A 23,809-nucleotide genomic window follows, 5' to 3' on the forward strand; every position below is an offset into this window, starting at 1 on the left:
AGCATTAAGCTCTACATTGTGTTATAAAACCACTAATTGGAAAATAACATAATGAAACTCGTTTCCTTCAACGATTTTTTCCGATTTTTTTACATTAGTACGACCACAGCTTCCGCTCAAATTATTATTTTAAAAACCCCTCGGTGAATCGGGCTAAAACAGTTTATTTTACCGAAATGCGGTCAAAAGTTATGGTATAGTAAAACTGATCGCGAGTATTATGTGTTTTCGGAGGCTAAAAAATATATCTACCAACGTTTGTTTATATAGGTCCACGTTTTGGTATAGCCCCCATATAACACCTCGTATATAGTACGCGTCACTTTACGATATTTAGAATGTATTAGTCCCATTTGACCATAGAATCGGTTGTAACTTTGTATTTTGTGTTTCCAGAGGCTAAGAAATATTTCTACCATAAAATGTTTACATAGGTCCACGTTTTGATATAGTGCCCCATAGGACGATACCTCCCGATGTTCGGTATTTTGAAGGTTTTAGCTTCATTATCATACCGAAATGGCTGAAATTTGGTATTTAGTCTTCGTTAGGGGTACAAAACTTTCCCCCAGAAATTTGTAGGTATAGGTCCACGCGCTCATATAGCCCTATAGAACGCTTCTTCCAGATTTTCGGTATTTTGAAGATTGTGGCCACATTAATCCACCGAAATGGCTGAAATTTGGTATTTGGTCTTCATTTGGTGTATTAAACGTTCCATATGAAATTTGTTGGTATAGGTCTACGCCTTTATATAGCCCCCATAGAACTTATCTCCCGATTTTCGGTGTTTTCAAAGTTGTGGCCTCAATATTCCCCAGAAATGGCTGATATTTGGTATTTAGTCTTCGTTGGGGGTATAAAACTTTCTCCCAGAAACTTGTCAGTACAGGTCCACGCCTTAGTATAGCCCCCATAGAACGGTACCTCCTGATTTTCGGTATTTTGAAGCTTGTGACCTCAATATCCCACCGAAATGACTGAAATTTGGTAGTAAGTCTTCGTTAAGGATATACAACTTTCCACCTGAAATTTATCGGTATAGAGCCGCGTCTTCATATAGCCCCCATAGAACGGTACCTCCTGATTTTCGGTATTTTGAAGCTTGTGACCTCAATATCCCACCGAAATGACTGAAATTTGGTAGTAAGTCTTCGTTAAGGGTATACAACTTTCCACCCGAATTTTCGGAATTTTTGGAATTCACTTCAGTACAGTTCGTGGTGGAGGGTATAAAAAGTTCGGCCTGGCCGAACTTAGCGCTTTTCTTACTTGTAACAACCTAAAGAGATTCAGGAGGTGTCACTTTTTGCAGAAAAACAACGGTTTGTGATGGTTTGTCCGCTGGTAGAACCATCAGCCCATATTTCTTCATAAATGATGTCGGTGAGAACGTAACCTTCAATGGTGATCATGATAGCCGTATATTTGATGCTTGAAAATATAGCTCATGATCTCGGCTATATTTTGGTTTCAACAAGCAGACGCCCACATGACATCAATCAATGGATTTACTAAGAGAGCACTTCGATGAGCAGACAATTTCAAGGTTTTTGACGATCGATTGGCCACCAAGATCGTGTGATATCACACCGTTAGACTTTTTCCTGTGGGGATATGTAAAGTCTAAAGTGTATGCGGACCAACCCGCTTCAATTCAGGCCTTGTTGCAAAAAATCACGCGTATCATTCGTCGGTTACCAGTCGAAAAGTTCAAACGATTCAGGGAAAATTGGACTCTACGGACAGACCGTCTAAGACGTAGACGCGGCCAAAATTTGATAGACATAAACGTAAAAAAAATAAATGCCAAAGAATGTTCTTTCGAATGATGATAAACATTTCAATCAAGGCATATTTATACAAGGTAGAAGTGACAATCAGCTGTATTCCTATTTTTTTTTTGTAAATTTATTTTCAAAATGTAATAGGGTCTACTGATGAAATTTGAAACTTCGAAATTTGCTACCGTAAAATATTGCTTTCATCCTAAACGTGTAAAAAAGATTACCTACGAGTGTTCTGAATGTTTTATATTTACATTTTGATTCAAATTTGTTCTACTTTATAGGATTTTCATAATGTATTTATGTTTTTCCTAAAACAATTTTTGGAACGACCCTATTATTCAATATTTTCTTTGACAATTAATTTTCAATAACAACAATGTTGTTTTTGAAAATTTGTTAGTTGTTGTAATTCATGCATTTACCTTATATAAATTTGCCTTGATATCAATTATAATTTCCTGTGTTTTTTTTTTTCTTTAAAAAAGTTAGGAACGTCACCCTATATAAGTCATAAAATAAAGCATGACTAAAATTTTTGCTATCGACAGATCCCAGTTTAAATAACTCAAATAATCCTAAATAAAATTGCCATTATTAGTATTTTAATTTAATATACTTCACATACTTCACAATATTTTCCCCAATTACCTCCATCATATTATTTAAACACTCAACCCTGGGGCACTCTTTTCCAAATAATTGACTGGTTTGTGTCACCGAGGAATATTTGACAATTAATTGGTAGTAAACATACACACATATACACATCCATATTTACATTTCATCTCTGGAATAATTACTTACCATATAAGTCTTCGGATGATATGTAAAATATTTTATATCCTTTAATTTTGCCATTCTGACCATCAATGTCTGGCGGTGACCATGTTACATAAATCGATGTCGAACTCAAGACATCACATTGGGGACTCTCCGGTGGTGAAGAGGGAACTGTAATGGTTGAATGCAAACAAATACAGTTTAAAGTAAAATTGTAAATTTTATTTGTGCCCTTGGTAAATGGTTTAGTGCTTGAATGGCCATTCAACGGTTGGATACGTAAGCACTAATACATCTACTTCCACTCTCAGGCTGGTTAAAATGAAATGAGTTAATTTCCTGTTACAACATCATCACAGACTGACTTACCATCCTCTAGTGTCTGAACTGTGACTTCCTTGGTGGGTGGGCCACTGCCTTGGCTGGTGTAGGCTTGTACGATTATATGATATTCCGTATATTTATTGAGATTACTTAAAACTGTCTCACCACCATAGTGGGAACGTACTTCAACCGTTTTGAAACTAAAACCCATTGTGGGATTGATTTCCAACGCCTCAGGCATCAACGACATCTGATAGCCCACATAGTAACCCAACAGAATGCCATTCCAATGATCACGTTCCGGTGCATCCCAGGCGACACTAATCTCTGTTGAGCTTTTCGCCTCTGCCCTCAAGTTGAGCGGTGGTGCTGAGGGTACCTCCTCGAGTGTTGTCACCTGTACTACCTCCGAGAACTCAGATGAACCTAATTTATTTTCTGCTGACATACGTATGTGATATGCTTTGGCCGGTTTCAAATTGGCAATGTTGACAACAGTTTGTGAGCCAGTTATGGTGATATGTTCGGCATTTTGCCAAATGTCTAAAGTGTTGTGAAGTAAGCGGCAGATGGGAGGGGGAGAAAAGAAGAAAATTATTAAGACATGTTGGAAATAAAATAGTAGTAATAATAATGAAATTCATATGTCCTACTAGAGATAACCACAAATGTTGCATATCAACTGTACATACATACATATGTATGTATGTAAAGTTGTGTTTGCTGGCGTTAAATAAGGCAATTAAAATTGTAGAAACACAGTGTTCAAGATGTGCATTATTATAGATATTTATGTAATTATGTGTAGGAAACATACATATAGATACATATATGCGTTGTTTACACGTATCTACAGATTTACTTTTAAGCTAGGAAAGGCCCCAAACGGAGAAAGTTTGAGGGCTTTCCATGATTAAAAGTAAATTTGTTGAGTCTAATATACATAAATATCTATAGCTACATATGCAGGCGTACGTATGTATACATATTTAAAGATTTGAATGCAGCCTACAGATAATAATGCAGATAATAACAAATCTGCATAATTTTTGTAAAAGTCTAAACATAGCTCTTTAAAAGACAGAGGACCTCTTGAGGTCTTTTATGAACAGAAGTCCTCTTGAGGTCTTCTACAGACAGAAAATTTATAGAAGTTTTCCTCAGAACCAAAACTTCTTGAGGAGAAAATACATTTTGAGGTCTGCTGTAGACAGAAGACATAATGAGGTCTTCTACAGACAGAGGACCTCTTGCGATCTTCTATAGACAGGAGACTTCTTGAAGTCTTCTATAGACAAAAGACATCTTGAGGTCTACTATAGACAGAAGAAATTTTTAGGTCTTCTTTATAAAGAAGACCTCTTGAGATCTTCTATAAGCAGAAGAACTCTTTAGGCATTCTATAGAAAGAAAAAACCTCCTGAGCTCTTCTATAGACCTCTCGACAAAGTACCTCTTAAGGTTTATAGACAGAAGACAGTTTGAGGTCTTCTACAGTTAAAGGGCCTCTGGAGGTCTTCCATAGACAGAAGAACTCTTGAGTTGTTCTATAGACTGGAACCTTTTGATGTCTTCTATAAACAGACAACTTCTTAAAGCCTGCTATGTACAAAACTGTTCTTGAGATCTGCTATAGAAAGAAGACCCCTTGAGGTGTTCTATAAACAGAACACCCCTTGAGGTTTTCTATAGACAGAAGACCCCTTGAGGTATTCTATATGCAGAAGACCCCTTGAGGTGTTCTATAGGCGGAAGACCTCTTGAGGTCTTCTATATACAGAAAACTCCTTGCGGTCTTCTATATGCAGAGGACCCTTGACGTCTTTAATATACAGAAGACCCCTTGTGGTCTTCTATATACAGAAGACCCCTAGAGGTGTTCTATATACAGAAGACCTCTTGAGGTGTTCTAAAGGAAGAAGACCTCTTGACGTCTTCTATAGATACAAGACCCCTTGCGGTTTTTTATAGACAGAAGACCCCTTGGGGTCTGCTATATACAGAAGACCCGTTGAGGTATTCTATATGCAGAAGACCCCTTGAGGTCTTCTATAAACAGAAGACCCCTTGAGATATTCTATAGGCAGAAGACCTCTTGAGGTCTGAGATCCGCTAAGGTTATCAATAAACAGAAGGCTTCTTAAAGTGTTCCATATACCAAATATGTACATCTTGGAGTAATTTCTAAACAGAAGACCCCTTGAGATCTTCTATAGACACAAGACCCCTTGCGGTCTTCTATAGACAGAAAACCCCTTGAGGTCTTCTATAGACAGAAGACCCCTTGAGGCATTCTAGAGACAGAAGACCTCACGGAGTCTGCTGAGGTTATCAATAAACAGAAGGCTTCTTAAAGTTTTCCATGAACGAAATACATCTTGGGGTAATTTTTGAACAGAAGACCCCTTGAGATCTTCTATAGACAGAAAACCCCTTGAGGTCTTCTATAGACAGAAGACCCCTTGAGATATTCTATAGGCAGAAGACCTCTTGAGGTCTGAGATCCGCTGAGGTTATCAATAAACAGAAGGCTTCTTAAAGTGTTCCATATACCAAATACATCTTGGAGTAATTTCTAAACAGAAGACCCCTTGAGATCTTCTATAGACAGAAAACCCCTTGAGATCTTCTATAGACAGAAGACCCCTTGAGGTCTTCTATAGACAGAAGACCCCTTGAGATCTTCTATAGACAGAAGACCCCTTGAGGTTTTCTATAGACAGAATACCCCATGAGGTATTCTATATGCAGAAGACCCCTTGAGGTTTTCTATATGCAGAGGACCCCTTGAGGTCTTCTATATACGGAAGACCCCTTGAGGTGTTCTATATACAAAAGACCCCTTGAGGTGTTCTATATACAAAAGACCCCTGGCGGTGTTCTATATACAGAAGACCCTTTGAGGTCTGCTATATACAGAAGTCCACTTGAGGTCTTCTACATACAGAAGACCCCTTGTGGTCTTCTTCAGACCAAAAACATCTTAAAATCTTCTATTTACAGGAGATCTTTTAAGGCCTTCTATTTACAGGAGACTTCTTAGGGTATTCTATAGACAGAAGGCCTCGTGAGGTCTTCTTTAGATGGAACACTTCTTGAGGTCTGCTGTAGATAGAAAACCTTTTGACTCCTCCTTGAGACAGGAGACCTCATTAAGTTCTCTGAGGTTATCTATAAGGGAAGGCCTCTTAAAGTCTTCTATAAATCAAATGCTTATTGGGGTAATTTCTAAACAGAAAACCTGATGGGGTCTTCTATAGACATCAGACCTCTTGAGTTCTTCTATTGACAGAAGATCTCTTTAGGGCTTCTAATGTGGGATATTCTATAGGCAGAAGTCTTCGTGAGGTCTTCTATAGACATAAGTCTTCTTAAGGTCTTCTATAGGCAGAATACCTCTTGAAGAATTTAACAGACAGAAGACCTCTTGAGGTCTTCTATAGACATCAAACCTCTTGAGATATTCTATTGACTGAAGACCCCTTGAGGTATTTTATATACAGAAGACCTCTTGAGGTATTTTATAGGCAAAAGACCCCTTGAGGTCTTCTCTAGACAGAAGACCTCTTGAGGTCTTTTATAGACAGAGCACTTCTTGAGGACTTCTTTAGACCGAAAACATCTTATGGTCTGCTATTTGCAGGAGACCCCTTAAGGTCTTAAGAAGACATCTTGACGGTTTCCTCTGTCAAAAGGCTTCTTATAAAGACAGAATACCTCTTGAGGTTTTCTATAGATAGAAGACTTTGTGAGGTATTCTATAGACAGAAGTCTTCGAGATGTCTTCTATAGACAGAAGACCTCTTGAAGACTTTCGCAGACAGGAGACCTCTTGAGGTCTTCTATAGACATCAGACCTCTTGAGATATTCTATTGACTGATGACCCCTTGAGGTCTTTTATAGACAGAAGACCTCTTGAGGTGTTTTATAGGCAGAAGACCCCTTTAGGTCTTCTCTAGACAGAAGACCTCTTGAGGTCTTTTATAGACAGAGCACCTCTTGAGGTCTTCTTTAGATCGAAAACATCTTATGGTCTGCTATTTGCAGGAGACCCCTTAATGTCTTATGAAGCGCTCTTGAGGGCTTCTACTGTAAAAAGGCTTCTTATAAAGACAAAAGACTTCTTGAGGTCTTCTATAGATAGAAAACTTTGTGGGGTATTCTATAGGCAGAAGTCTTCTTGAGGTCTTCTATAGACATCAGACCTCTTGAGATATTCTATTGACTGAAGACCCCTAGAGGTCTTTTATAGACAGAAGACCCCTTGAGGTCTTCTCTAGACAGAAGACCTCTTGAGGTATTTTATAGGCAGAAGACCCCTTGAGGTCTTCTTTAGACCGAAAACATCTTACGGTCTGCTATTTACAGGAGACCTCTTAAGCTCTTCTGAGGTCTTCTGCAGACAAAAGACTTCATGAGGTATTCTATAGACAGGAACCTTTTGGAGTAATCTATAGGCAGAAAACATCTAAGTCTTCTATAGACAGAAAACATTTTGGCGCCTTCTACAGACAGAAGACCCCTTGAGATCTTCTAAAGGCAGTAGAATTCTTGGAAGTCCTCTCAAGTTCATCTTTAGGCAGAGGAGTTATTGAGGTATTCTGTAAACAGGAGACCTCCTTAGGTCTTCTATAGATGGAAGACCTTGAAGTTATCTATAAACAGAAGAACTCATGTTTCAATCATCCTCTCAAGCCGCAGCTAACTTCGACAGCCTGAAAAGTAGAAACAAGCTCGACAAGTATCAAGCCTGCTACTTTTGGTTGAAGGATAAAGAGAATTTATTGTCCTCTAGTAAGGGGAAAAGTCGGGCTTTGACTCCATAATAACGTGATTTTGTCGTAGTACCATGGGTTCATCATATGGTGGATATGAAACCTCCGCAGAGCTAGCCAGGAAAGAGAGATATATAGATAGAAAGTATCTAAAGTGGTGGGTCCGGATAAAATCTCCATGTTCCTTTTAAGGCGCAGGATGAACCAGGCGTTAAGTACCTCACCAAAGTCCTTTACCTACACCGAAAGCTACGTAATATGAATGAAATCCTATGTTGTATCAATGAAATTTGTCATTGATTTTGAACCAACGTAGAGCTTCATTGAATAAATGAAAAAAGTTTCATTGAAGTAAAATTAACGAATTTGTTCATTAATGCAATGAAAATCCTTTATTGACGCAATGAAATTTCTTCATTGATGCAATGAAACTTTTTCGTTAATGCAATTAAAATCCTCCATTGATACAACGAAGCATTTTTCTTTCAGTTTTCAATACCTGATTCGTCGTTCATGAATACTTGTCAAATGTAAAAAGCGGTCCCCTTACCATCAAAAGCATGTTTGGATCAACAACGTTCTGGTTTATGCAATGATTTAATTTTTTAGGCTATCTAAATTGAACTGCAACGTACTGAATACTTGGTGATTGGACTATTAGCGTCTGGTTTAAAGATTTCCCGAATTATCGAGACTATTTATACTGTTCTTACAACTCTCTCGTTGATGGTTTTATTTGTAACTTTAAAATCCCTATTAAAAACACTTGTGTCACGAAATGTAAGTGCCTTAAATAATTCCGAATTCTCTTCGTTATGGCAATATTAATTAATCGAACGAATATTACAGCACTTATGCCGATTAACATCTTTCAATTTGCTACAAATGAAAATACTGACATCAGCGAATATGAAATGAACACACACACATACATGAATCCACAAATATTTATGCATATGTGGGTGTATATATAAATATGCAATCATTAAAATCATGTCAAGGAGTGGGGGCGGAGGACACATGAAACTTGCTTGCTACCCCATACTTACCCGATATTTGTTTATAGAATATGTGATATTCTTCGATTGGACTATTGCCAGCAAATGGCTGACTCCATGTCAGCTGTAGACTTCGTGACTGTTGTGAATTAATGCGCAAATTCTTAGGTTGTTCGGGAACTTCCTGTACAATTAATTGTATCGTCATTTCATCCTATAGGAGAGAAGAAGAATATGAAGAAAGGAGAAGGGTAAATATGAGAAACAGAAATTAAAACATTCTCTCGCATAATGGTATGGCATATTCATCATTATTATTATTATTAAAAAGAAACGACAAGAAATATTATTCCACCCTGCCATATGTGGAGTGCATGCAAATTTGGTTGATGCGACAGAATCCTTGGTAGTTGATTTATTTTGGCAGTTTTGTCATTTCACCTCTGCTTTAATGAAAATGTATGGAAAATAAACAAAAACAAACAAATACCATTAATGCTGAACACAAGACTACCAATAATGTAACGACGATTGACGACAGTATGAAGATGTATGCAAGAAATTAATTAAAGGTAAAATTCAGGGAAATTGAAAATTCACAATTTTTTGGGGGCATTTGTGTGTTGAAATAAAATACAAAACGGTAAAAGTCCAGATGGTGACCGCTCCTAGCACATAAAGGGACAATATTTATTTAAAGTTTTTTCTTGCTGGAGAATAATAGTAGTAATAATATAATCCCAGCAACTTTTTATGAAAGAGTTTAAGTGCGATGCCATAATTTCATTGGTGCATTGGTTCAACTAAAGTCGTGTAAGGTCCGATAAGTTTTTCAGCACTCCACGAATGCTAAATACAAGCCCTTAACTATCCAAAATAGTTTTCGGCATTATAACCGATTTTATGAATTATAAGAACAGTTGGCGAAAAGTTGTATCTTTTCTTCAACTTTTGAACCAATGTAATGAATCCAAAACACATTCTGGAAAAGAACAAATAAAGAAGCGTTATGTTCGGTCCGGTCTAACTTTTTATACCCGGGAGGTAGCTTTATATGGTGGCTTTACCGAAAGATGGACCTATGTTGAACATTTTTGATAGAGTAGTTTTGTGACAAACGTAAAATTGCAGGCAATTTTGTCAAAAAGGTAGTTAAAATCCCCAAAATACAGAAAATAGGGAGGTACTGTAATATGGGGGTCATACCAAAACATGGACATATGTCGACAATTTTTGGTGGAGATATTTTGTGACCTCTGGGAACCTCAAGTGGTTAATTAAAAGTATTACGGTCAACAAGTATTCTCAAAACCGTCAAACTACTGAAAATCGGGAGGTACCGTTATATGGGGGCTATACCGAAACATGGACCTATGTTGAAATTTTGTAGTGGATATGTTTGTGACCTCTGGGAACTTCAAACGTCAAATTACAGGAAGTTCGATCCAAAATTGTTGGTAAAACCCTAAAAAAACGAAAATCGGGAGGCAGCGTTAAATGGGGATTGTGCCAAAACATGGACAACCGGGAAACTCAAATGTTAAATTATTTGGTAGTTGGGTCAAACAATTTTATTTTACAAATTTTGGTGGATATATTTTATGATCTCTGGGAACCTAAAATGAGTACTTACGGGTAGTTCGGTCGAAAATATTGCTAAAATAATCATCGGGAGGTACCGTTATATGGGCGCTATACCGAAACCTGGACTATGTTGGACATTTTTGGTACAGGTAGCTAAAATCCTCAAAATATCGAAATTCGGGTGGTACCGTTATATGGTGACTATACCGAAACATTGGCCTATTTTAAGGACTATTTGTGCAGATGCTTCGTGAGAATCTCAAATGTACTGTTCATGGGAACCTCAAATGTAAACTTACAGATATTTCGGTCAAAAAAGTTGCAAAGCCCTTAAAATACCGAAAATCGGGAGGTACCGTTACGTGGGGGTTATACCAAGACATCGACAATAGGGTTATAACTTTTTTCACTTTTTTGCAAATATCAAAAATACTACCACATAACCGTGTAGACCATAGAAAAATATTAAGAAATGCGTTGTAAATTTTTTTTCACTACAGTTAAAAAAGTTTCCGCACCGATTGCATTGAAGTTCAGTAATGCATTTTTTAATTTTATCTGTCATAACAACATATTTGCTTTTGATTAAAATTTTAATTTTTTTTTTGTATTCTAATTTAAAATCATTATCAAACCGTTCTGGGCCAATTTGTTCTCAAATCGCGCCATTTCGGAGCAAATTGCAATTTTTGGTTTTTCTTTATAAACTCGTGAATTTTATGTTTATATTTTTTGTACCTATCGGACAAGAGAATATGGGGTCAACGAATTCGCGAAAGTTACAGGCTGTTTTTGTTGACTTTGACCGTGAGAATCGTATTTGTTTTCTATAAATATTTTTTTTAGACAAAGCAAATTTAAATTTTTAAATAGAAAAAAAATATGAAAAGTGCTTTAGTAATCGCAGTCGGTGCGGAAACTTTTTTCACCGAATCGACCATAGAAACGCGTTTTCATTATTAGGACAAAATTCCACACATGGTACTGGTCGTGCAAATATTTGTTCTTTTTATACCCTCCACCATAGTATGGAGGGTATATTAAGTTTGTTTGTTAAGTCTGTCCGTCTGTTGTAATCACTCTAGCATCCGCAATAACTGAGATAGAGCGCTAAAATTTTGAACCCGAGTGTCTTTTTTGCATAGGTTGCAAGTTCGAAGACTAGCTATATCAGTCCACGTTTTAGTATAGCCCCTAGTAATGGTTCGACTCTATTTCAAGTAACTTGAAGTATTTTTTGTACTTTTTCTAATCAATTTTATTTATTATTTATTTTTTTATTTATTTACTTTTAATCCTAGGTGGTGCAATATGTTCGTGATTTTTTTCAATATTTTTAATCTTAGGTGGTGCCACATAAAAGCGAGGGTGATTTCATAGACCCTTTCTAAAAGAAAGTGTGCTTCTAAATAGGGCTACAACTAAAAAAATACTACACCAGTACCGTGTCGGGAATTTTGTCCTGATAACGCAAACGAGTTTCTAAAATCGATTCAGTGAAGAAAGTTTCCGGAAAAGACTGCGATTTCTAAAGCCCTTTTCATATTTTTTCTATTTAAAAGTTTAAATTTGCTTTGTCTGAAAAATATTTTTAGAAAACAAATACGATTCTGTCCAAACATATTATATGTTTACACCCAATTATATTATATTTGTTGCATTTTTTTCTCCGTGTAGCAAATTGAAGGCTATACATTTTGCACCGTGAATGAAGACGCTCCTGTGTGAATAAGGGGAGATTGCCATAACTCGTCGCACATCCTTCGACATGTAGCACTAGATCTGATGAATGATCTCCGTTGGCTAAGACCACTTCCCTATAATCTTCTCCATAAAAGATCACCCGACTTCGCAATTTCTGACCGTAATACTTTTCTGTACCACGGCAAAGCTGATTGGCAAATGTTTTAGAGAATTACCCAATAGGGTTATTACTTTTTGACATTTTTTCTCAAAAATGATTTCCTGTAGCAGGGTTGAATGAACTTTTGCCTAATAATCACTACGCTATCGTTTACTCCATTGAAATATAAAAAAGTTCACGCACAAATCGATTTTAAAAATATAATTTTTTGAAAAAATGTATGAAATGAAATTTTTTTTTTTTATTTTTGCCTTATTAAGGCGAAGGCTATTTATAGTGATATTTAATTAATTCTCTTTCGAGTTGAGCTGTTAGGCCTTTAGAGATACATTGAAAAATTATGAGTCTACCGAAGTCCCACGCATTCAACCATTACACTACGTTTCACGGGTGGTAAAGCCGATCTTCAGGTGTATTAGGATGTTGTTTTTGTGGCAGACGAAGGCAAAGCTTGGAAACTAGTATATATATCGCACCATTAGATAAATGTATATGCGAAATTATGTCAGTTAATTGAAACTACAAACTTTTCCTATAGTCCTGCTTGGTAATCCTATTTTTCAATGTTCACAAATACTATGGTAAGTTTTATTCCTACATCATTAGTAATTGCTCTTCTATATCAGAAGATTTTATTTTTTTGATTTGATCATCAATTATTGTCTACTAAAGTTTTGACAACTTGATGGTGGCTTAGAACGCTACAACATCCTAACAACATCCTAATACACCTGAAGATCGGCTTTACCACCCGTGAAACGTAGTGTAATGGTTGGATGCGTGGGACTTCGGTAGACTCCTAATTTTTCAATGTATCTCTAAAGGCCTAACAGCTCAACTCGAAAGAGAATTAATTAAATATCACTATAAATGGCCTTCGCCTTAATAAGGCAAAAATAAAAAATAATTTCAGCATGAGCCAGGCTGGGATTCGAACCTGGGTCTCCGACAACTGAGTGCCAAGGTTGCCGGCGTCTTAGCGTTCTAAGCCACCATCAAGTTGTCAAAACTTTAGTAGACAATAATTGATGATCAAATCAAAAAAATAAAATCTTCTGATATAGAAGAGCAATTACTAATAATTAGAGTTGGGTAATCTAGTTCCTAGTTCCTTGTACTAGTTCCAAAACGTATGATTAACATTATGAAATATAACGTGTGATAGTAAGTATACGCAGTTTGTTCAAAGAAATATTGAAAAAGGTCATGCACAAACCACTTTGAAAAAATTTTTAATTTTTTTTTGTTTTTTGTTAGAAAATTATATCTTTAAATAAAAGCGTTTACGACATTTTTACGATTCTCAGAATTGAAGAAAATTAGTGAGAAATAAATGTTATGTCAGTTTAATTATGTCATGTGACTCTAAAGTTTATTTTCAATTGTATATCTGCTTACAGCGACTTCAGAAAATTTTCCATAATTTTGATAAATTCAAATTTTAAATCATTTTGTGCGTGAGGTTTTTTCATCGAATCACCTTATAATTATGATTTTATGTAATCTTATGGCAAAACGCATCACGCTATGATACAGGGATATGAGGTTGTAAAAAAGTCATAACCCTATTACCCAATCACGGCTTCCGAGAGCTGTCCATTCGATCAAATTCTCGGGTAGCTGAGAGAATTTTCTGGAACATCATGACAGCTTAGGTCGCTCACTACATACCGGCTACGCAAAATTAGATCAAATTTCCCAGGCAATCAAGCCAGCAAATAAGCGTGATGAGCTACGTCGTTCGAACCCGAGAGATAGAAAAATTACTCTTAAAGTCAAAAGGCTAATAGACGAACATGAACGAAAAAATAGCTATACCGGCGTAGGCAATGAACATTGTCACATGATTAAATATATTGTACGTAGTAGTTAAATAACTCCGCCGGGAAATTACTTTCAACTCGAAATTATCCAAAGCATCTCGATAAAACCGGAGTTGAGTATATAACAAGTCACAGTGCGCTTGCAGCAACTTTAAATGGAAGGTGCTGTATGGAGATTCTGAAACTACAATGTTCATAGATGAGATAAATTAAAAAAAAAAAAACAAACAAATCGACGGAGCGCTTTTTAAATAAATCACGATTCAAGTCGGCATTTTTAAGGGGTTTTTAGGTTTTTACGATTTTGCTTGGAAAACGCAGGTCCTATCGATATTCCACAGAAGAAAATGTTGTAGCTATGAAAATTCTCTACAATATTGGCCTTCATGTTATTTTCGTAGGGTTTACCATTTTTGAGATATAAATGTTCAAACAGGGACAATGCACTTACTGTATAGTCTCCTTATAAAATAGTATCATGACTGCAATTTCCCAACTTAAACTTATATATCTCAAAAATGGTACAATCTAGGAAAAAGACACGAAAGCCAATCTTGTAGAAAATGTTCATAGCTACAACATTTTATTTTGTCCCATTTCGATAAGACTTGCGGTTTTCAATCAAAATCCTGAAGACCTGAGAAAAAATCTGAATGATTGATCTGTACTTCTATATCTCAAAAACGGTAAAACCTACGAAAATATTATGCAGGCCAATCTTGTACAGCTACAACATTTTCTTTAGTCCCATTTCGATAGGACTAGCGGTTTCCAAGCAAAATCGTGAAAACCTAGAAAAATGAAAATGTGGACATAGACCGCGATTTATTTAAAAATTCCTCCAGAGATTTTTCTTGTTTTTCGATTTTTTTTGCTGTTTCATTGCTGTTTCAAAATTCACAAAAACTTCTCTAAGGTAGCGATACAGTCAATGCATTGTCCCAATTTGAACTTCTATATCTCAATAACGGTAAAACCTATGTAATTATTTTAAAGGTCAATCTTGTAGAGAATTTTCATAGCTACAACATTTTCATTCGTCTCATTTCGATGGGACTTTGGGTTTCCAAGCAAACTCATAAAAACCTAAAAATGTCAACTTGAAAAGCGTTCCGGCTATTTTTTTGTTTTTTGATTTTTGTCATCCATGGGCATTGTACTTTCAGAATCCGCAAAAGCTTCACAGGTGTAAGCACCTTCCATTAAAATTTGCTTCAAGAGCACCGTGAAGTGTCCTCAATTTGTCTTTAGCCAGCCATATTGTACCATAAGCCTGGAATGTTTGCATAGTGGTCCCGCTACTGAAGCCAGGCAATGAGTTCAGCAGATACGAAGATCCAGTGGCGAAGATCCTAGAGGCACTACTGCTCCCCATGATGAGAAACAGCTTTACAGTTTTCCAACATCAGCATGGTTTCCGTTAAATGTATAGCATTAAACGCCATATCCGCACATATCTGTCGGGGAATGAACCAGAACAAGCCGTGAGACCTGGCAGTCATGGTGGGCTCTTGACCTAGCGAAGGCTTTAGATAAAGTCCAAGCTGTTCGAGAACATAGAGAAGGTATTCCTCTAGTCGTGTTTGAAACGTTTGATAACCCACTGTATGTGTGGACGCCAAATTCGAAAATAAGACCGCTAGAGTGAAACAGGTTGTTCCCCGATGCACAGTGGTCGCTGTCATTAGCCAAAATTAAATAAATGAAAGTCTAGTTTTTGGTACCAAATGTGTTCATATCTATTCCTAACATGTTAAATTTCTCTAAAATAAATTTGTTATGGGTTACTTCTTACTCTACTCTTTGAGAATAGCAGCACAAAAGAAAAATTTTAACAGGTTGGATTTCGAGGTGAATTTAATGCAAAAGTTAGGTGAAAGTAAAATATTAATATCAAACTAAATGAACTCTATATTGACCAAATTTAATTCGAATATTGAAAAACAATGTATTAACATAATTTTTATGCAGTTTTGTGTTTGTTAATTTTTGAGATTCATTATTGAATACGCGTGTTGGCTGAAGGAAGTTTGTAATGTAATTTCATCAGTATAATTAAATTTCATGTAAAGTTTTAGTTATGTTCCCCCTCATTCCCCACAACGATTTTTCTTTTTAAATATCAGTAGTAGTCTAAAATTCTATTTTCAAACTATCAGTTGCGTCTTTCGGCACCCAAAATACTGAGTACACCTTTCGGGGTGTTTTTGTCATTTTTTCAAAGGTGCATGTGATGCATTTCAGCTTTTTAAATATATAGAAGAGACATTGTGCGGTTTAGTTATATGAAGGATGCGTCAAAATGTGGTCCTCAATGTAAAATTTGGAAAATTCAGCCATTTTGATTGATTATTACGGCTAGAACCCTAAAAATACCGAGTATTGGCCGGTACCGATTTATGGGGACAACATCAAAGGTGGACCTACATTAATCGACAATTTTCTTGGGGTAACCTACCTCCAGGAAAGATTAAGGGCATTTCGGCCATTTCGAATTAATAACTTATATAAAACCTTCAAAATTCCGAAAATCGGGCGGTACCATCATAACGTGGACCCAATTAAATTTTTTTTTGAAGAAGTTTTCTAACGCTTGCGAATACCGATAGCCAAAGTGTAGCCAATTTCATTGGAAGATGTGATCAAGACCCTCAAAATTCCAGAAATCAGGGGGTACCGTTCTATGGGGGCCATACATAAAGTTGCACCTATGTTGATTTTTTTGCTTCTTTTTATTTGTGTAGCTAAACTAGCCCACGGTGCGCCTTAACTAATTTTAAATGGAAGGTGCTTACACCTGGGAAGTTTTTGCAGATTCTGAAACTGCAATGCTCATAGATGAGACAAGAAACAAAAGAAAAATCGCCGGAGGGATTTTCAAATAAATCGCGACTTAAGTTCACATTTTTTGGGGTTCTTTAGGTTTGTAAATGCGCCTAAAGAAAATAGTGTTGCTGTAAAAATTCTCTACAAGATTGGCCTCTATGATATTTTCGTAGGTTTTACCGTTTTTGAGATATAGAAGTTCAAATTGAGACAATGCACTGACTGTATCGCCTCCTTATAAAACAATATCATGCTCAGTGCGCCTTAACTAACTTTTGATGAAAACCGCTTACACATGGGAATATTTCGCAGATTCTGAAACAGCAATGTTCACAGATAAGAAAAATAAAATAACAGAAAAAATTGCCAGAGGAATTTTTAAATAAATCGCGATCAAAATTCACAATTTTAGGGGTTTTTTAGGCTTTCAAAACCGCTTGGAAAGCGCAAGTCGTATCGAAATGAGTCTCAAGGAAATGTTGTAGCTGTGAAAATTCTCTACAAGACTGACCTTTAGGTTTTTTCGTAGGTTTTACCATTTTTGAGATATAGAGGTGCAGTTCAAATTTTTAGGTTTTTATCTTAAGTCTTCAAGATTTTGCTTGGAAACCGCTTGTCATATTAAAATGGGACTAAAGAAAATGTTGAAGCCGTGAAAATTCCCTACAAGATTGGATGATTTATTTTTTTTAGGTTGCACCATTTTCAAGATATATAAGTTGAATTTGGGAAATTGCAGTAATGACATTGTTTTATAAGGAGGCGATACAGTCAGTGCATTGTCTCAATTTGAACTTCTATATCTTAAAAACGGTAAAACCTACGAAAATATCACAAAGGTCAATCTTGTGGAGAATTTTCACTGCTACAAAATTTTCTTTAGGCCCATTTACATAGGTCGAGAGGTTTCCAAGCAAAATCGTGAAACCCTAAAGAACCCCTAAAAATGTGAACTTAAATCGCGATTTATTTGAAAATCCCTCCTGTGATTTTTTTTTGTTTCTTGATATTTCTCATATATGAGCATTGTAGTTTCAGAATCTGCAAAAACTTTCCAGGTAAGTTCGACCACAGTGCGATGCAAGGTAACATCTTCGACGGCATATAGATCGTAAGGTAAGCGCATTAAGGGCAGTTATTCCATATGAGGCATATGAATATATCCACCACCAAATCCACTGCCACACTGTTCATCACCTGAACGGCTGAAATTACGATCTCACTGAGCATATTGGTCGATGGCGTCCTGATTCCGACCACTAACTACCTATATATATTGGATGTAACGTTCGATATTCGTTCGCGACTTAGAAAGAAACTTTTTTGACCTTCTATAAAGCAATAGGTTGGTCTGTGGTAAGCTATGAGGCGCCAGTGAGATATGTAAATATTGGCACAGTGGAAAATATTCATATTGGTTGAGACTTCGTCTCAGACGGTCCATCCGTTGAGTCCATTTTTTATTGACTTGTTCAAGCTTTTCAACTGGTAACTGGTGAATGGCACGTCTGATGTTTTCCCCCATGAACGGAATCAAAGCGGCTTTATCCGCATTCAATTTTGACTTTACATATTCTCACAGGAACAAGTCTAACGGAGTGATATGATACGATATTGGTGGCCAGTCGACTGGTCCAAAACGTGCTCACCGATGTGCTGAAACCAAATGTCGTCGTGATTACGAGCTTTAATTTCAGACATCAAATAGTCGGCTATCGCAGCGCAGTAAAGGTCGCCATTGACGATGAAGACCTTACCGGCTTCATTTTGAAGAAATAGGGTCCGACGATTCCTCCGACCAACAAATCGTTATTTTTTTCTGGATGAAGTGGCAGCTCTTAAATCTCTTTAAGTTGCTCTTCTTCTCAAATGTGGCAATTTTGCTTCTTTACATACATATGTTCCCACAACATCCCCGAAGGACAAGGGTGATTTCTCTCATGTTCAATTTTGCTTCTTTACATACCTACAAAGCCAGAAATGTGTCTCATCACTGAACAGAATTAGGCTCGAAACACACACCCCACGTAATAAAGATGAACGATTTGTAAACGTTGTAGAGGCATAAGCTTTTCCTTGATGAAATGTCAAACAGTACTAAACAAAAATAACATGAACACCTGACACAACTTACGCGTGATCTGTCAAAAAAGGCTGTTAAAAAAAGTACCTCTTTTTGGATCACCCGTTATAATGACACAATGCGAAGAGAAGACATAGAGCTCATGTAAAAGATGATATTATGCGACGGTCCATGATTTGCTCAAGAATTGTCGAGACCCTTTACCAAAAAGGCACGTCCATCATACTGCCGAAAGTACTTGACACACTACATTTCATATTTTACGATCGCTTGGTATTAAATACCATTAGAAACCAAACCTGAAAGATAAATACCGTTGACCTAATTTTCAGGAAATTTAGCTTCCATAATAAGGAATGAGGCTGACAGACGGTAAAACTTTACCACCACCAGAAACCTTCTTGGAAAAAATTCTACAAAAATATGTGATATACCATATGTCAACTTTCACTTACATATTTATGGAAAAACGGATTTAATTAAAAACTCACTTTTGACAAGTGGCCCGCTTATTTATTGAAACTGAAACTGATAACACGTAAGGTATTAATCAATTGAATTTATATATGTATGTCTATATGTTTGCATATACATATCTCCTATTAAAGCTGTCAACCTAGATTGTCAATGACTCGCCATTTGTGGCATTCATACAATTACAATTACATGTATTACATTTTTGTGCTTTTCTCCCCACTTCTTCTGGTCTCTACCCCACACACTCACATACCACACATTATGCATAATCCGAAATTTAACTTCTCTCATTGTGACAGTTGAATAATTGTGCAACCATAGCATGGGGTACAATGAAAATGTAAAATATGCAAGACGTCGTTTGCCACTAAGCTTATGGAACGTATGTACATAAATATGGAATTGTAGATATGCCATACCATCGTGGTGGCATGTGTACATTTGTCAGTATATTAAATTGTATGTATAGCTGTGCTTAAGTATATGTCATAGGTATTTTTTTTTCTATGTTATACTTACCTCTCCAAAGGTATTCGTTGCATGACACACATAGATGCCAGTATCCTGACGATACGTATGTGTAATGCCTAATTCAGATACCATGCCATCGTCAAGTATCTGATCACGTATTGTGTATCTGTAACGTGAACAAAAATACCAAAAAAATATTTAAAATAGAATATGAAATAAGACACAACATGCTCTCTTGTTGCTGCTTAATGTATTTATTGTATGATATATTATTTTCATATTTTGAAAGGGGGTATAATATTGAGTTATGATTTAAATTTTAAGTGCATTTTGTTTTTATGGGTAAAAAACTTTAAAATTATTAGTGGATGAGGAAAGGGCGGCTATACGCCAAGAAAAATGTGTGTTGAAATGAAAATTATGCTGTAGGGTGATGTTGTGGATGATGTCTGTTAAGAAACATCATTGATCAGCTTTATCCTGCGAAAGTCCAGAATTTCTCTTGGATCTTCTATCGTCTGTCCCGCTATTATTTACGATCTCCTTAAATGCTTAAAAGGGTAAAATCTGGGAAAATGAACATGGATTTTTAGGGCCCTTTAGAGAGAAAACATTGGCACAACTTCGCGTATCACTAAAATAGATAGGCATCCTCGTCTCTGGGACCACCAATCCAATCAAAATTGCGACCTGTAGGATGATTACTTACTTACTTACTTACTTACTATATCCGTTGGGATGAGTTCCTACATAAGATTACATTAAATCTTAATTATAAGGGGATTGGGTGAAAAACCTCACACACAAACTGATTATAAAATTTGAATTTATCAGAACTATGGGCAACTTTTTTCAGTCACTGTAAGCAGATATATTTATAATTGAAAATAAACTTTAGAGCTACATGAGATAACCAAGCAGACATAACATTTGTTTCTCACAAATTTTCTTTAATTCTGAGAATCATAAAAATGTCGTAAAAGCTTTTTTCAAAGATATAAAATATAAAAAATTTTCAACATGGTTTGTGCATGACCGTTTTCAATATTTGAATGGAATAAACGTTATTTTAGTTATTAGTAGGCTTAAATTTATTCATTCGTGCAACAAGAACTAATTTTTGATGTCATACATTTTTTTAAAAAAAGTATTTTTATACCCTACACCACTATGTGGAAAGGGTATTATATGTATCACCGCGAAATATCGGTCGTAGACCCCCAATGTGGTATACCAATCTTCATATCTCGACGAGATAAACCGATTTTGAGATGTGTGTCCTTCCGTCCGTCCGTCTGTCCATTATAAATTGTAATCAAACTCCAGGCCGCAATTATGGACCGATCGTCACGAAATTTTGCATGGAGGTCGGGTTCAGATCAGAATAGACACCTATTGTTATTGGTGATGATCGTGAAATATTTAGCGGGTGAAATGGACCAAATACATAATTTTTATCCGATTTTGTAGCTGCTATGTAGGTCGCAAAAATAGTCCGATCGCCTCGAAATTTTAACTAAGGTAAGAGTATATGACAAACAAGAAGCTTGCAATTTGAGATAGTGATCAAATAATATTTAGCGGGTTAAATGGACCACAACTTTTGTGTGAAAATTTTTAATATATATGTATCTTATATATGTATTCCTGGAAGATACATACCACCCACGCAAATAAAATTTGGAAGGCCATTTCTTGACCTTTCCATTGATGCCAATTATGTTGATTTATGTGCTCAGATAACAGAGTTACAGCCTAATATATGCAGTTATTGTGTAATCAGAAGCACGCTAGAGGTCGCAGTTATAGATCAATAGTCACGAGATTTTGCACGATGTAAGAGTTTAGGTCGAAGAACATGGCTACAATTTTGGATGATGATCTCATATTATCTAGTGGATTTAATGGACCATTACTTTTGCATGAAAAATATACAAATGTAAAATTTGGTCCATATTTTCTTCCTGGAGGTCATGTACCAGCAAAGTAGCCTACATATGGAAAATGAACCACAGACCTTTCCCCCGTATGCAAATTGCAATAATGTGTCTCCTGGGTAACTAACGGGCCTACTGCCTAATATATAATAGATTTTGTGTAGAATACAACATTTTCTTCCCATGCTACAATTTGTCTCTACCATGATAGATAAATTCCCAGCATTATTGCATTTTACGTGGAACCGCAGCCATAAATTTGTTTGCATGGAAATTATTTGAATTTCTACTCATTATTAGTTGTTTTTACCGGTTAAAATATATTTTTGATATCACAATATATATTCACAATGAACTATTTTCGAAATACCCTAAAAAGCACAAAATCGCGTGCATTTCCAAACAATATGTATGGTACAAGTGCACTTTTTTGGACGATAGACCTTCAATAAACTCGCAATATTCCTTTTGAAAATTTGTATATAGCATTTGCAGTGTTCAATAAAACTGGAGCAATGTCCGTCTGTCGAAAATTTCTCGGCCAGATATTGCAAATTGCATTGTAATTGGGTATATTTGCAGCGGCTTATATATTTACTAGCAAAGTGCCCGCTACTTCGTATGCGGAAAGGATATAAAAAGAAATAAACAATATAAAATTAAAAATGGCGAACACTAAAAATTTTATTGCACTAATACCAATTTTAATCAATATCTATTGTTATTTTAGTACTGTTCGAACCTCTTTAGTTCGATTTTCAAAACGATAAGCAGTATCTCACCCTTACATATTGACAGCGAGACCAACTTTGCACACCAATATTCACCCTAAATCCAAAGAATACTGATTCCAGCACTGTCTCTACACCCAACAACAAATTGAGTGCCATTAAGTACTCTTCGTACCCATAAGTACGATTTTCCAAAACTACCTTAATCTTTCACTTCAACAGTAACCTAAATTCCAAAAAAACAGGATTCCAGCGCAATCGGTGCACTCAAATCCAAATTCTACCATTTGGTATATTTCGTGTCCATAAGTACGAATTTCAAAAACTACCTCCACGTATCAATACTACACTCCAACCGTAGTAATACCAAATTCCAGTATTCAAGCTCTATCCGCTCCCTCAAAAACCCACTGTACCAAATTTAGTACTTTTCGTACCAATAAGTACGAATTTCAAAAACTACCTTAATCCTATACTCCAACAGTAATCTCAATTCCAAATTTAAGGATTCCATGTCTATTCGTTCACTCAAATCCAAATTGTAAAAAATTTAATACCATTTAGTACTTTTCGTAAACATAAGTACGAATTTCCAAAACTACCTCAATTCTACAACAATAATCTCAATTCCAAATTTCAGGATTCCAGATTCCAAATCCCAATTGTACCAAATTTAGTACTTTTTGTACTCTAAGTTCGAATTTCCAAAACTCCTTAGTTCTACACTCCAACAGTAATGTCAATTCCCAATTTCAGGATTCCAGCTCTATCCGTTCACCCAAATTGTACCAAATTTAGTACCATTTAGTACTTTTCGTACCCATAAGTACGAATTTTCAAAACTACTTCCATGTTACTCTCCAACAGTAGCCTTAGTTCAAAATTTCAGGATTCCAGCTCTATCCTTTCGCCCAAATCATAATTGTACCAAATTTTGTACCAATTAGTACTTTTCGTACCCATTAGATAATTTTCAAAACTACTTCCATTTTACTCTTCCACGGCAGCCTTAATTCAAAATTTCAAGATTCCAGCTCTATCCGCTCAGCCTAAATCCAAATTGTACAAAATTTAGTACCATTTAGTACTTGTCGTATCCATAAGTACGAATTTTCGAAACTGCTTCCATTCTACTCTCTAACAGTAGGCTTAGTTCAAAATTTCAGGATTCCAACTCTATCCGTTCGCCCAAATCATAAGTGTACCAAATTTAATACCATTTAGTACTTTTCGTACTCATATGCACGAATTTTCAAAACTACTTCCTTTCTAGTTTCCATCATCAGCCTTAATTCAAATTTCAGGATTCCAGCTCTATCCGTTCGTCTGACTCATAATTGCACCA

The 23,809-nt window shown here is 36.1% G+C and overlaps 1 protein-coding gene across 1 annotated transcript in view; it reads right to left on the bottom strand.

The window, feature by feature from the left end:
- Nucleotides 1–23,809, bottom strand: part of Dscam4 (Down syndrome cell adhesion molecule 4) — a 349,041-nt gene that overhangs the window by 31,881 nt on the left and 293,351 nt on the right. Inside the window, exons 19-22 of the mRNA XM_073987499.1 lie at nucleotides 19,845–19,962; nucleotides 8,720–8,882; nucleotides 2,940–3,437; nucleotides 2,595–2,741 (exon numbers count right to left, since the gene is read on the bottom strand). Of these exons, the coding sequence (XP_073843600.1) occupies nucleotides 2,595–2,741; nucleotides 2,940–3,437; nucleotides 8,720–8,882; nucleotides 19,845–19,962 (926 nt within the window). The remainder of the gene's footprint in view (nucleotides 1–2,594; nucleotides 2,742–2,939; nucleotides 3,438–8,719; nucleotides 8,883–19,844; nucleotides 19,963–23,809) is intronic.

Source organism: Musca autumnalis, unplaced genomic scaffold (assembly GCF_047663935.1).
Source record: "Musca autumnalis isolate F117 unplaced genomic scaffold, ASM4766393v1 scaffold_4, whole genome shotgun sequence".
Lineage (NCBI taxonomy): Eukaryota > Metazoa > Arthropoda > Insecta > Diptera > Muscidae > Musca > Musca autumnalis.